This window comes from Biomphalaria glabrata, chromosome 3, assembly GCF_947242115.1.
Source record: "Biomphalaria glabrata chromosome 3, xgBioGlab47.1, whole genome shotgun sequence".
In the NCBI taxonomy this organism is placed as follows: domain Eukaryota; kingdom Metazoa; phylum Mollusca; class Gastropoda; family Planorbidae; genus Biomphalaria; species Biomphalaria glabrata.
The window spans coordinates 44,701,058-44,717,279 of NC_074713.1; the positions used below are offsets into that span (position 1 = coordinate 44,701,058).

At 36.1% G+C, this 16,222-nt stretch overlaps 1 protein-coding gene across 2 annotated transcripts; it reads left to right on the plus strand.

The window, feature by feature from the left end:
* Positions 1 to 8,233: 8,233 nt before the first annotated feature.
* LOC106075990 (uncharacterized) lies at positions 8,234 to 16,222 on the plus strand. 2 transcript variants are annotated; one of them, XM_013236884.2, is made up of 6 exons: positions 8,234 to 8,365; positions 8,993 to 9,044; positions 9,549 to 9,571; positions 10,248 to 10,372; positions 13,060 to 13,082; positions 15,875 to 16,222. In XM_013236884.2, the coding sequence occupies exons 2-6, from the start codon at positions 9,005 to 9,007 to the stop codon at positions 16,075 to 16,077; spliced, it is 414 nt and encodes a 137-aa protein (XP_013092338.2). In that variant the 5' UTR covers positions 8,234 to 8,365; positions 8,993 to 9,004; the 3' UTR covers positions 16,078 to 16,222. The 2 variants fall into 2 exon arrangements, with proteins under 2 accessions (XP_013092338.2, XP_013092337.2); XM_013236883.2 differs by lacking the exon at positions 8,234 to 8,365 and adding an exon at positions 8,440 to 8,487.

Sequence of the window (16,222 nt, forward strand, 5' to 3'; positions counted from 1 at the left end):
TCTGTGGGAAGGTTTTGAATCTGGACCATGTGATAATGATTGTGCTCAACATTGTAAATTTCATCAAATCACAGGCGTTGAATCACAGAACTTTCAAAGATTTTCTGGCAGAAATAGAGTCCGAATATGAAGAAGTTCCATTTCACAGTGAAAAGCGCTGGTTAATCCAATGAAAGGTGTTAAAACGTTGTTTTTTTTATTTGAGACACGAAATTGAAATATTTATGACCGATAAATCAAAACAAGTGCCACAACTGAACGACCCCTTCATGGTTGTGGAATTTGGCTATTTTATGCGACATCACATCACATCTAAATGAACTCAACACCAAATTACAAGGGAAAGACAAATTGATTTCACATGGGTATGCAGACATAAGCGCTTTCCAAACAAAATTGCAACTCTTCATTCAACAGGCGGAAAGGATGCATCTTGTCCACTCTCCAACCTGTACCACTCTACAAAATGATAAGCAGCTAAATATGTCTTTCCCTAAAGAAAGAATGATCGAACTTCTGAGGCTCTTGATGAATAATTTCAGTGAAAGATGTGTGGATTTTCAGAATTTAGAAAATGAAATCCGTGTTTTTGAAAATCCGTTTGCTGCCGATGTGTCAAGTGCCCCCACAGATCTACAAATGGAACTGATTGACTTACAAAGCCAGACAAATTTCAAGTGATGCAGGCATTGACTTCTACTCCATGTTACCTGCAGAAGCGTTTCCAAATCTTCGAAAACAAGCGCTAAGGATGATAGCAATGTTTTCAAGCACTTATTTGTGTGAACAAACTTTCTCAAAGATGAAACGGGCGAAAACCAAGTTACGTAATCGCCTCACGGATGAACATCTAGATTCAGTCCTCTGACTTGGTGTTTCATCTATGCAGCCAGATATTCAGAAAATGGTTGTGGATAAACTTCATGTATCGCATTAATTTATGTAAGTAGGTCTACAAATAAAACTATTAAAAATAGCTTATTGTATATTTAATTTTTTTTTTCTTTTTGGTGATATGGCCTGCGACACGAATGTCGAAAATTAAAATGGCCCGCAGACCAAATAAGGCTGGGCATCACTGGGGTAGATGATGTAAAGGTCATCTGTTTCTGTGGCCCACAGTTAACGAGGGTGTCATAACACAAGCACAACCACCAACCACCTTTTTTTTTCCCACAACTGATGTCAGGCACCCATTAGATCCAGAATTCCAGTCTTCACCAAGATTTTAACCAAATATGCTGAAGCATAATGAAAACTTAATGCAAACATTTTGTTTAATGACAGTAATTACATTATGGATTCCTTTATATGGATTCTGTTTCACTAAATAGTATTTAGCAACTTCTCCATGACATAGTTGTTTGCAAAGGCATCAGATAAAAATCTGTGTCCCCCGAGCGCAAGGTTTAGTGGGAAAGACGATCAAGTTGATACTTTAAACAATTATATATACTCAATTAGTCAATTAATTATTGGTAGTTAATTATTTTGTCTGATATCGAATAAGGGAAATAACCTGTACATTATTGATAGTTACAGTTTTAAGGGCGGTGTTCTTCCCCTTAAGATAAGCTTTTTTTTTTTTCACTTTTATTTTGAAAGTAACATTTCCCCTTGAAACATCTGGCATGCTTATATTGTGTAGCCTACATTCTATACTCAGAATTATGTCTGTTGATACTATTAAACATACCTGTTACGAGAGAATATTATAGACCTACAGCTACACGTTTCGTGTGTTTACATATGGACCACTACGTTTCCTACAAAAAGACAAGATTACAAAGAGAGTTTGTGTTACACAAACTCAGAGGCGGCCCCCGTCGAAGTCGGATCCCTGTCGGATCTGCATATTCGCAAATAATATTCAAGAGGTGATTTAATTTTGATGTAAAATGTTTTACATGTTTCGGATGTTCCTTCAGAGTTGAAGATAATTACTTCCTAGTCCAAACCTCCCGCAGGACGACGGGGATGGGAGCGGGCAGGGTTTGAACCCTGGACCATCCATAAATCTGAACGACAGTCCAGCGCGCAAACCGCAAGAGCAGGCAGCCATCCGATGGTCAAAAGTAATAATGTTTCAAAGATTCATTTGCCGTAAATTTAAATTAAATAAAAAAATAGTAGATTTGTTTTAGTATATTAAAACATTACAATATTGATCAAAACGTTTGGAAATGAAAATCTACACTTTTTTTTTTTTACACTTTAAGTTTAGAAATTGAAATTCTACATCTTAATCTAGTCTATTTTAGTCTAAACTAGATCTAGAAATTCTAGATATAGACTCTAAAATAATTTTAATTAGAATATAAATCCAGATCTAGATATACTGTAATAAAAATCTAGATCTAGTTTAAAAAATCTAGATTAGATCTAAATCATTCCTTTTTTAAACACGAGTCACATAACGAGGCTTAATAAACATTACTATACCGAGTTCTTTTTTCATTTCAATTAAAGAATTCATTCCATATGACGTAAAAGGAAAAAAAAACACTACGTCACACGGCCTAGCTAGAATAAAAATCGCCTTCATCATTACGAGCCATTTATCGAGTGTTCATAGACATTGGTGCACCGAGTGCGTTCTTTTAGCATTTCTTTTAAAGAATTCATTCCATATGACGTCAAAGAAAAAAAAAACACTACGTCACACGGCCTAGCTAGAATAAAAATCGCCTTCATCATTACGAGCCATTTATCGAGTGTTCATAGACATTGGTGCACCGAGTGCGTTCTTTTAGCATTTCATTTAAAGAATTCATTCCATGTGACGTCAAAGGAAAAAAAACACTACGTCACACGGCTTAGTTAGACTAAAATATGTTTTCATTAATACAAGCAATTTTTCGAGTGTTCATAGACATTGGTGCACCGAGTGCGTTCTTTTAACATTACATTTAAAGAGTCCATTCATATGACGTCAAAGAAAAAAAATTCCATTACCTCACAATAGGCTAGTACCGGTACCATAAAAAAATGTCTTTATTTACACGAGATATTTAACGAGGGTTCATAGGCATTAGTGCACTGAGTTCTAATAGAATTTATTTAAAAAGGATCAAAGCCGCATTGTTTTTGCGTTTTGTCTGTCAGTCGGTCTGTCCGTCATCTTGATATAAAAAAAAAACAACAACTAAAAGTTATTAAAAATTGATTTTTAGGTATGAACACAATTGAAAAGTTTATATAATAAATTGTTCCGGATGTTTGTATAAATAGTAAAAGAAAAAGAGAATTTCAGGTAAATGAAATACCGTTAATTAAATTAAAATTAGATGTACTACAGCCATGTGGAGAGATTTTCATACCTTACTTTGGTGTTTTGATTCTGTTTTCCTTAGAAATCGGAACATAATATTAAAGATAATTAGATTTTTTAATGTCTTAGGTAGAAAGTTAAATGTTCTGTAAGAGAGTAGTGAGTTAAAATATTTTTCATAAAAATCCGTAAAAACATTATTTCGTAAATGAGAAGATTATTTGTTTATTACTTAGAAGAGGGAGTTCAAACAATTATTTGGCGCTAGTAGATTTTTAAATAAATTCGGAAATTTCTGGCGACGATTTGTAAGAAACAAAATCCGGAACTTTCTTTATCGATTACAAAACTTCTATGTTATGTTTTAGCAAGAAAATTAAATGTCTAAAAAGTAATTTTCAGTAATCAATTCTAGTAAATTACTTTTTTTTAAAGCCCTGAACAACATATTGTCGATATTTTTAAAATTTGTTTAAAGATGAAAATACGGAACAATTTGATATTGATAACCAAATTATAGTGACGCATTGTCAAATAATATAAGTGTAATATTAGTAAATTATGCGATTTCAAACAATCATTAGGCATAATTCATGTTTTATAAAAAATTTCCGGAACATTTTTACAATTAATGAAATATAAGTCAGTATAGAGATTTTGATTTAGCATTAATATGCTATTTACATAAAAAACGGAACAACATATTATTGATAATGTGTTTTTGCAACGTTTAAGCGTGGAAATTGAATGTAATATAAATTAGAAGAGCAAACAAACATTTGTTGGGGTTGATTAGTTTTGCACAAAAAAATCCGGAACAATCAATTTTTAGATACTTAAAACTATTGAGATGTTACGGGAGGAACATTAAAGTGTAAATCAGATTTTCAATAGCTTTTAGAGTTCTAGTTTTTTCAATCTAATCGTGACGGACAGACCGACCGACAGACAAAACGCACAAAAATAATCTTCTTTTATTCGGATGGGAGCACTAAACAAAAAATAAATAAAATCTGATTTTTAAAAAAAGTTTAAGGAATTGGTTTAGCACCTGTACATGTTGCGACGTTACGCTACTGCACGAAAATCGCTGCATAAAAAGTCCATTAAAAAAAAATGTGCGTGATATTTACATACAAAATGCATTATTAGCCTTTATAAACAAACATAAATGTTTTTCTTTTAATTTTAGCAGCTAGTTGACCAGAAAAAACTTCTTTAACAATTATTTATATTTGTTGTAAACATTTCCTGTACATTTTAAAAATATATTTGACTTAGTGATACTGAAAATACACAAAAATTGTCCACCTTTGTTAGCATATTGTAACATTGCCTCCCTTACATTTACGTAATTGTTTTAGAATTGGTGTATTTTTGTGAAAAAATCGTTTGCATAATTAATTTTATAAATTAAACGGTTTGCTTTTAGAAAACCAAAAGTAGCCGTTGCACCTAAACTTTTCAAGCCGCATTTAATGATGAAATAATATTTTTCATATCTCTTCTAGTTTTCGAGATCTGAGTGTGACAGACGGACAGACGGACAGACGGACAGACGGACATTTTGCACAAACCTAATAGCGGCTTTTTCCCCTTACGGGGGCCGCTAAAAAGAGTAGGCCTACTGAAGTTTTAACAGGTAGTTGTATACTAATCATTTTGTGTATTTGTTTGTGCTTAAAATATGTGTTTCCAATTGAAAGGCTGTTGGATGCGCAGAGAGAAATCAAGCGCTCGCCATTATCACCGATGTTTTCTGCAGAGCCATATGGTCCCATTACATATTCAAAGCCAGTTCGGTTGGGATTGATTTTGGCGTTAAAGTCTCACATCAGTAGAATTAGGTCGTGAGTAGGTGTTTCATCAAGGGTGGTTTGTAGTTGATTATAGAAATTATCTTTGATGGTATCTTCTGCATCCTCTGATATGCTTGGATGGTAGTGACTTTAATTTGCTTTGTTTGGAGTCGAGCTGTAATGATGCGGTCACTGACCGGCTTCCAAGCAATTAGCGCTGAAGCTGCTATTTTAGACATGATGATGCCTACACCACCAATGTGCTCCTTGTCATGTCCTGAATATATTATTGTCTTGCCATCATTGATTATTTGTCCACTTCATGTCCACCGCATCTCGCAGATCCCAAGGATGTCCAGCCGGTAAGAGTCAAACTCTTAAAAGTTAGGCCAGTTTACCGCATTGGTTCAGGGCTCTTACATTCCATGTGCCTATAAAAGTCGGCTTCCTTGCGTTGAAAGGCTTGCCATGTATCGGGCAATAGACTTCCAGTTGGCTTTGATCCAACACCGTCATCAGGGTTTGGCCGCCCTCGCCGCAGGTATAGTTTTCTGTATGTGTCATGTTTGCGTTTCTGTAGCAATAGTGGTTTTACAGGGTGAGGTCGCTAGCCCCACGCCAAACCCTCTTCCTTTCTCACCCGGGCTTGGGACCAGTCTCCACAAAATAGGTTACTGAAATGTTATATACATAACAAGCTTGAGTTCATTGTATTAGTGTCAGAAAGTTTAACTTTGTTTTATAAAGTTGACTCAGTTTTTCTAGCTAATTTAACTAATTTAAGTTTTTTAGCTAATGTAAGTTTTTCTAGCTACTTTAACTGGCCTTATTTACACACAGACAGTCATATGCTTTAGGTATCCCTAGTTTGTTAATTTTTGTTTTTAAGTCGGACAAACCAGCAGACGTCTCCAGTCCGTCTGTCTCCTAACACGAGCTTCGAAGCTAAGAATATTGCATGTCTTCATTCTAAATCAGGGGTTCTCAACCTGTGGGTCGCGACCCCCTTGGGGGTCGATTGACGATTTGCCAGGGGTCGCCTAAGACCATCGAAAATATGGATTGTTATTGTCTATTCCTCTGGTGCTGTATGTGTGTGTGTGTGGAGGGGGGTGCGGCAGAGTGGGGGATTATAAAAAGGGGTCGCCGAGCCTAAAAGGTTGAGAACCGCTGTAAATCTAAATGCCGTCAACTCAGTTAATTTATAACACTCTTACAAACCAAAGAAATGGGGACACTCCGGGAGTTGGAAATGGACTTACACTTTGACCTATTTTTTGTCTGTTTTTCATGAGGTTGCTTGATGACGATAACCTTTTTTTTTTTAAACGTCTATATGTCATTAATTATTCTCTACCTTTGGATTCCAGAAGCGTCATTAAAAAAAATAATAATAAATACATTTTAGCTTTTATATAGCGCTACTTTCATGCTTATAGCATGCTCAGAGCGCTTTGGTCCAATCTCATTTGTGGACCAGTGGGGGGAGGGGGTATCTAGGAGAAAATATTTTCCCTTTCTGCCTTTAGGCGCTCAGTAAACACAACTCTGCCCGAGTCGGGTGTCGAACCTCAAGCCCCCTTCATAGGTAGCCAAGCCAAGCTAAGTTCAAGCGCACTTAGCCTCTCGACTAAGGCTGGGCAATACTTCTTAACCTGGCGCCCTGGCATATAGGGAAGCAAAATGTAAGAGATCCCAATAACCATGTCACTATCCACTCACTGTTTCTCAAGCGACCATTTTATGGCAGACACCGGGTTGGATTGTGTGGTACAGAGCAGGGATTTCCTCTAGGTTTTAGCCCAGCGTCTTGGGATACGAATCACTGGTAATAAAGATGTCACAAATTACACCTGCTTTGGTCCCTCCCAGCAGGGGCGTAGGTAGGAATTTTCCAGCGTTTTTTTTAAGGGGGGGGCTTGACCTCTTTGGGGGCCCTGCATTTTGCGTAATATTTAGTTTTTAATGTAAAGAACACTCATTAGTCCTCCCCCCCTCCCAAATGGGGACCCGGGGGAATTTTCATATTCTCTCCCTCCTCCCCCACCCTAACAACGCCACTGCCTCCCAGACTGAGCAATAGCCCAGACAGGCTCAAGACTGTCACCTCGTTAGATCTAGTCTAGATCTACATAGATCTAAATTAGTGTTAGCAGGGTGTACACACACAAATCTAAAGTTGGGTAACTTACTCGAATTGAGTAATATAAACTGTCACCGTCGACTCAAGTAACACTAATAGCTAGCTATGACTTTAGAATGACTAGAATCTCGATCTAGATCTATTAATTATTATTGAATGTAGACTCGCTTGTAGATCTAGACCAGCGGTTCTCAACCTTTTTTTTAGTTCCGCGACACCTTTTTACAATTTCTCATTATGTGGCGACCCCCCCCCCCCAACAGTAGGCCCTAAAGTTATCTGTGTTTTCGCTAATATTACAGAGATCCATTTTCATTGGTTGTCCATACTTAAGGCTTATTTCCCATCAGCTAGTACTGTCTCTACATAATTCGAAATTAATCAATTGTGACCAATTAATACAATAATTGGTCAACCTTTTGACTGAGTCGTGCTTTGTTAGGGGCAATGACTAATTGCGCAAAGTTTCAACTTGATCCAAGAATGGGAAGTGGGAGAAATTACGTGTACAAGATTTGTACCAGACAGACAGAGCCAATACAAGCTTTGTAATAAATCGTATCGATAGACATGGACTTTTTTTCAAAGTCAACTCATAGTGTATATATAAACAGGTAAACTGAACTATATTTGTAAAGCTAAACATTTTGTCTACATAAACATAAACTAGGCACAAAGAATGCGAGAAGACGATGACCTTCAGGAATGCCGGAAAATGTCCAACAATAAGGTCATAAAATCTGTAACGTCCCCCATTATTCTTTGTCTGACGTGTCATCTACCTATCTCCGTACTACGCACTAACAGTGGCGTATCTAGGAAGCGGTAAAGTGGAGGATGAAAATCTCCTCCGGGCCCCCACTTGAAGGGGGCCCCCAAATGAGTGTTCGAATTTTTTGTTTAAATTAAATATTACGCAAAATGTATGGGCCCCCAAAGAGGTCAAACCCCCCGGGCCCCAGAATGATGGTTAATTCCTAGCTACGCCACTGCGCACTAACACCCCGCCTTTCTATATTTCTACGCATTTTAATGGTTCAAAATGTCAGAATCTCATTTGAGAAAAATTCCAGTATAAAAGCTGAGAACCGCCGAGCTCGGAAAGAATAACACAAGTATTTTTTTTTTGTAACTTGGAACTTTTTTCAAGTGGTAAGTCTTAGCCCTACGCTATGTATTAAAAAAATCCTTTTTTTTTGTCAACATAGCCTAGATATTATGTCTAGAATATAATGTGATGATGTTATGTATGGATGAAGCGTGTTGACCGAGTGGTAGAGAAGTTTTAGTTGTCGAGTTGAAGGCCTTTAGTTCTAATTTCTGTATTTTTTTTTACATTTTAATCGCAAGATACATTTCAAACTGAATCCACTATTTCTAGAATAACGGAAACGGCTGATAAGTATCATCAACACAAAGTCAAAATCTTGAATTTTAGAAAATTTTTAAGCCTAAAAAATAGTTTAGAACAAAATTGCAATGAAAGTTTGTATTGTCAGGTAAACTCAGAGTCGGCCCCAAAAGGCGTAAAAGGGACTGCATCATAAACTTCTAATTAAGGATATTATGTTGGCTGTCTGGAACGTCAAAATGTTCTCTCTTAAAACAGAGAGAATGTTGAAAACAACAAACAATAACATTGAAGCTGCAGTTTTTTTTTTTTTGTTAAAGTATTTTTATATCTAGTTTCACTTATACAGACCCACAATGCCTTAGTCTATAATTCAGAACAGAAAACAATTTATCATCAATAAATTCGCAGGTTGTTGTTTTTTCTAGTTTCAGATAAAAATGAAAGTTTTTATTGCGTTTACAGTTTTGTTGGTCTTGGGTAAGTGATTTCTCTATTAACTCTTTATATATCTCCAATTATATTCAGAAAGAAATAAATAAAAATGCATAAACGGGAGGGTTTCCTGGACATGAACTCCTCCCTGGGTTTTGTTTGCAAGGATTGTCTGATTAAAAGTATGAACAGTGTGGTATCAAACAAAAATTAAAGGGCTTAGTCAAGTTGGATTTATTGAGGGCTTAGTCACGTTAGCCTTTTACAAGACTTAGTCAATTGATATCTTTAGAAGGCTTAGTCAAGCTAGTTCTTTAGAGGGCTTCGTCAAGTGAGCTCTTTAGACGGCGGAGACAAGTTAGTTCTCTTTAGAGGCTCCTTAAGCCTTTAGAATCCTTTCATTTTTTTAAAAGCTTTATATTGTCACTGAAACAAAACTTGAGGCCCTTACATTTCCCCAGCTTTAATTTAACTAGATCTAGATAGTATACATTTTAAAATAAGAAAATAAAAATAAAATATAACTAATATTTTAAATTTGTTTTTCAGTGGCACCTTCTCTGCAGCAACCGGTAAGAATACAATCTAATTATTTATCTACAATATCCTGTCCAAATTAATTAATTAGCCAGATGTCCAAGCACATTTCTTATTCCATACGCTAGAAAAAAATGTGTACTAGTGCTCCTTCTTCCCTAGTGTTATTCAAGAACGGAATGGGTTTCGTGAATGAGGAAAACCAACAACTTAGCAGAGTTTAAGTCATTGATTAACCTGCATGACTAGATTGACACAAGAAATGCGTAGGACGTAATTATCTTTTTTTTTTTTAGATAACGTCTGTAATATATAAGATAAAAGGAGGACATGTCTTTTCTTTTTAGGTCTTGTCCTTCCCGGGTGGGTTGGCTTTGGCCTAAAATGTGACCAAAAAGATCCTGCTTAGATTCTAGTTGATGGGGAACCTGCGGACAGAGGATAGGTGAAGAGCCATCTCTCGCACCTGGGTAAAATCCTTCCCGTTGGTCAAAGGGTCATAATTGGGATCTTGCTCGACCATTAACCCTCACTGAGGAGGTAAAGAGACGACCCATTGCGGCAATTATAGCCTAGTCATAGCGGACGTACCACCATGTATATAAGGTGATAGCTCGTTATACAGTGGATACTTTTTCTTGGAAACATTCTGGGGCTTCATGTTTGCTTATTATTTAAATTAAATGATACAAATTTTATATTCCATGACAGGGTGGCTACGGCCATGGTGGCCGGAACCAGGGTGGTCACGGCCATGGTGATCACGGGCACGGCGGTAATGGTGGACGTGGTGGTCGTGGTCAAGGTGGTCATGGACAGGCTGGCGCTGGATCTGGGTAAGTGTATACATATAAATAGATTATTAAATGATCCAATCACTTTTGCGGACCAATGGGGTAGGAAATATTCGAGGGAAGGTTTCCGCGCTGCCTTTGGGCGTTCAGGAAGTACGCCCCCCCCCTTATAAGTAGCCTAGCTATGCAGTCTTTCCCACTATGCCACACATCCCATTGACTAATTTAAGAAGTTCATTAGACCACTTGTTATTTTAAGTTTTTTTTTATTAAGTAGAAGAGATGACATTGCCAAAAGCAGATCAGACAAAAACTAAGTTCCATGTTTTCACAACAATTAAGGTTAACATTGTTCAGAACTTATTCTTGACGATCATTAGGTTGACCATTGTCCTCTGTTGTAGACACAGGTACGTACACGAACGAAGTCCTTGACATTGGGTTCTTTCAAAAGGAAACTGTCTTTATTTCCTATGGTAACCCAAAGGTTCAAGGAAACATAAATGTTTTTGTTGGTGCGTTTACCAGCCGACAAGCTTGAATCCTATTGTAACTGTTTTTATGTACCACAAGTTGGGCTAATCAACGCAAAAAATGTTCCGGTACAGTCATTATCACGTTGTGTATAAATCATGTGTACTGCGCCATTGTATGCAGGCTGAAGGGTCCGAAAAACTTAATTATTATGACCGCTTTTCCCACTGGTAGAGAAACCTCCACAAGTTAATAGACCGGCACCGGTTTCCAAATATATCCAAGATTGAGGCTGAATAGCATTGCATAAGATCATGGGGAAATTTAAGAATTGGATACTATTTAATATACTTAATAAAAAGCCTTCAGAGTGTAGCACTCATATTCTTAATTTTCATGTCTCAATATAAGTTAATTAAAATGTAAAGGGATGGCACTCTTCTTAATATTTACTTATCATTTCATACAACAATATACAAATTCATTGTTGTAAATATCATTAATCTAGTGGCATTTTATTAGCGGTCCCCGATAGGGGAATAGCTGCTATTATTCTTGTGTCGTCTGTCGTCCGTCCGTACATCCGTCCCGTTTAGATCTCAAAAAACTGAAAAAGATATCGAAAATAAAAAAAATCATGATATTTTAGATCTTTCAAAGTTCTGATACAACGGCTACATTTTTTCTTTTCTAAAAGTAAAAAGTTTAATTTTTATTATGTAAGCAGTTTTCATAAAAATTTACCATATTTACAACTATTCCCTATTAATAGTAAAAAAAACAACAACAAAAAAAAAAGCAACACGTGGCTAGCCATCGGCCTATTTTTACACATTTCTGCAAACATTTTAAATTTTTTTTTAAAAGTTTAACAAGTCAAACAAGCTACTTAAATTTTAAAGATAATTTTAAAATATAATTTATTAGTATGCTTACAAGCCAAATATATTTTAAAAGAACAATTAATAAGCAGCATTGCATATTATACACTTGCAATTCGACAATACAATGTATACTAGCGTTGACTCTGACCAAAGGAAAACTTTTCTTCCTTGAGACCTTGAATGAGAGATTGACCCATTACAAAACAATTAAATCAATTAGATAATCATTAAATAACATCTGTGAGATTAGGTTCACGTTGTACTATCTATTCATAACTATCTGTTCATTGAATACATATGAATATTAACAATGTAATAATAATAGCAGTGATGCCCAACCTAATTCAACCTGTGGGCCAAATTAATTTCCGACACTCGTGTCGCGGGCCACAAGACTGAAAAAGTACAAAAACGAAAGAAAATTGACCTAAAACAATTTTAATAGAAACCAGTTGATCTAGTAGTTACTACTTATTGTGCTTACATTAATTAATAGGATATATGAACGATACCTTTTTTCTTGTCTCTTTTTGGTAAATATTCCCATCGATCCTCCAGGTTTCTAGATTTCCAGATTTCTAGGCGTAGTTTAAACATCTTTTTATTCGCGCACAAACTTAGAACGATATAATATTTTATATGTTTTATAATGCCGTTTATTTGTTTAAAAAAATACAACGGCTACACTTTCTATACAAATCAAATATGTTGGCTTATTATCGTTTCATAAAAAAATAATTAGATTCTAAATTCCACTTCAACTTTCCCATTTCATAGATGTATAAATGTTAAAGGTCATGGTGCCAATCCATCAGAGGGCCCTAACGTTATAGGTAAAATACATTTCACAACATTTTATTTTTTTTTGGGGGAAAAGAGGGGGATAATTTACTCTTTGTGCCGACGTTTCGGCGGGCCGGATGGAACCAAGTCGCGGATCTGGCCCGCGGGCCGTATTCTGGGCATCACTGATAATAGCATTAATAAATCTCCGTATCCTGTGGTATCAAGTCATTAGTTGAACTAACAATACAACAGTTTCGGCAACACTATCAACATGGGCACGTCTCTTCTTTTTGTATCGACGCAGATAGGGTTGTAGTTGTTGATAGGGTTGTAGTTGTTGATAGGGTTGTAGTTGTTGATAGGGTTGTAGTTGTTGATAGTTTGTAGTTCATAGTCTTTCTGAAAATATTGAATCCTGACTTTCTACCTGCCTGAGTGGACCACATCGGGGCCGATTTAAAGTTTTTGTGTCCACTTTGTAACCTTGTTTAATAGCGATTCGTATATAGTTTCCTGTAAGACAGAGACACATAATTTACAATAAAATTCCTAGACTCTAGTTCAATTATCATTTATTTGCTTCAGGTACCAAGGATCAAGTGGGCAGAGTAAGTTTTTCTTGATTTTTCATGTGGCTGGTTTTTAAGTTTATTTTTTGCAACCTTCTGCCAATTATATTACTTATGAGCTACTCTTTGAAATACTAATCTATTATCTTAATAATTTTATTAAATAACTATTATGATAGTTAAAATGTGCGGTAAAATATAATTTTAAAAAGTAAGTTATTGAATTCAAATAAGCGGTTTACCAAAGAAGTTCCTATTTAAGTATTTCCAGTCTATCAGCGTCACGAGGAGCTAAAGTATCAAAAGGCTTCAAACTAGAGAAATATTTTTAAAAAAATTGGAACTATATGTATATGATATATGCTGGTGTTGGGCAATAGTCTACTGATATGCGATTGTGACTTCAGACATCCTGTCAATTGGCTTTCTTTCGACTATTTGAAACTGAAATTTCATAAGAAGTTCTGGGAATCTCAATAAGAAAGTAAAGCTTAAAACATAAGGGTAAGGAAAATAGCTGCGTATTGTTGAGATGTCTTCTGTAATGTTTGCTGAGATATCTTCTGTAATGTTTGCTGAGATGTCTTCTGTAATGTTTGCTGAGATGTCTTTTGTAATGTTAGCTGAGATGTTTTCTGTAATGTTTGATGAGATGTTTTCTGTAATGTTTGATGAGATGTTTTCTGTAATGTTTGATGAGATGTTTTCTGTAATGTTTGCTGAGATGTTTTCTGTAATGTTTGATGAGATGTTTTCTGTAATGTTTGATGAGATGTTTTCTGTAATGTTTGCTGAGATGTCTTCTGAAATGTTTGCTGAGATGTCTTCTGTAATGTTTGCTGAGATGTCTTCTGTAATGTTAGCTGAGATGTTTTCTGTAATGTTTGATGAGATGTTTTCTGTAATATTTGATGAGATGTTTTCTGTAATGTTTGATGAGATGTTTTCTGTAATGTTTGATGAGATGTTTTCTGTAATGTTTGCTGAGATGTCTTCTGTAATGTTTGCTGAGATGTCTTCTGTAATGTTTGCTGAGATGTCTTCTGTAATGTCTTCTGAGATGTCTTCTGTAATGTTTTGCTGGGATGTCTTCTGTAATGTTTTGCTGAGATGTCTTCTGTAATGTTTGCTGAGATGTTTTCTGTAATGTTTGCTGAGATGTCTTCTGTAATGATTGCTGAGATGTCTTCTGTAATGTTTGCTGAGATGTCTTCGGTAATGTTTGTTGTCATGTATGGTGAATCCTTGTAAAGACTGAACAAGTAGTTAAAACCTTCAATGAAATGTTATGGAATTCTTGAACTATCTGCAAAACATCAAAATAGTAACTCGAAATAACCAGCGACAGAACTGAGTAAAACTACCATCTTGCGATCTATAGGGCAAAGGATGTAAAAATCACTTGTTTCTCTGGCCGACGGCTAACGAGGGTGTCATGTGGCCAGCATAACGACCAACTGCTTTACATTCCCCAACTAATGCCAGGAACCCATTAGAGTTGGGTGGTCGCGGAGTCGTCCTAAAAATATTGAAATTCAGAATCACAATCTTCACCAAGATTTGAACATGGGGCCTTTCTGTTCGGATACCAAGCACTTCATCACTCAACCATCAACCCATCTGAACGTGTGGAACCAAATCATTGGTTTATTCTTGATTACGGGATGGAGTCTGTCTGTATATAGGTCATATCAGCGTAAAGTCTCTGCACTGTTTTCCTATTCTAGAGAATCACTAACCTTACCCTATTCTAGAGAATCACTAAACTTACCCTATTCTAGAGAATCACTAACCTTACCCTATTCTAGAGAATCACTAACCTTACCCTATTCTAGAGAATCACTAACCTTACCCTATTCTAGAGAATCACTAACCTTACCCTATTCTAGAGAATCACTAAACTTACCCTATTCTAGAGAATCACTAACCTTACCCTATTCTAGAGAATCACTAAACTTACCCTATTCTAAAGAATCACTAAACTTACCCTATTCTAGAGAATCACTAAACTTACCCTATTCTAGAGAATCACTAAACTTACCCTATTCTAGAGAATCACTAAACTTACCCTATTCTAGAGAATCACTAAACTTACCCTATTCTAGAGAATCACTAAACTTACCCTATTCTAGAGAATCACTAAACTTACCCTATTCTAGAGAATCACTAACCTTACCCTATTCTAGAGAATCACTAAACTTACCCTATTCTAGAGAATCACTAAACTTACCCTATTCTAGAGAATCACTAAACTTACCCTATTCTAGAGAATCACTAAACTTACCCTACTCTAGAGAATCACTAAACTTACCCTAATCTAGAGAATCACTAAACTTACCCTATTCTACAGAGAATCACTAACCTTACCCTATTCTAGAGAATCACTAAACTTACCCTATTCTAGAGAATCACTAACCTTACCCTATTCTAGAGAATCACTAAACTTACCCTATTCAAGAGAATCACTAAACTTACCGTATTCTAGAGAATCACTAAACTTACCATATTCTAGAGAATCACTAAACTTACCCTATTCTAAACTAATTACGTATTTCATTATACACCATCATTTCCACCATCATTTGTATCATCATTTCCACCATCATTTCCACCATCATTTGTATCATCATTTCCATCATCATTTGTATCATCATTTCCACCATCATTTGTATCATCATTTCCACCATCATTTCCACCATCATTTGTATCATCATTTCCACCATCATTTGTATCATCATTTCCACCATTATTTGTATCACCATTTCCACCATCATTTCCTCCACCCTTTTCATCATTTCCACCACAATTTCCACCATCTTTTCCACCTGCAGATGTCTGTGGCTACATTGACCCATCCTGCCGCGGCAGCCCAGGCGAGTACGACACTGTGTTTGCCTACACATACGACAGAGGCACTAAGACCTGCGGCAAGGTCAGTGTCTACACGAGGTGCAGCAACAGCTACGGTGGCCAGAGCAACATCTTCCAGAACCAACTGGACTGCTCCTCAGCTTGTGAGAACCGCGGGTATTAATTGTGATTTCCTCCCTTGATTCTAGTTTCTGCTACAAGATTAGATTTGTTTGTCTGAGTCACTTTGAAGTTAGGTTGAAACATGAAATGAAACTTATTTTAATCTATATACATGCGGTTTAAGAAATAAAATGCTCTCTATTTTT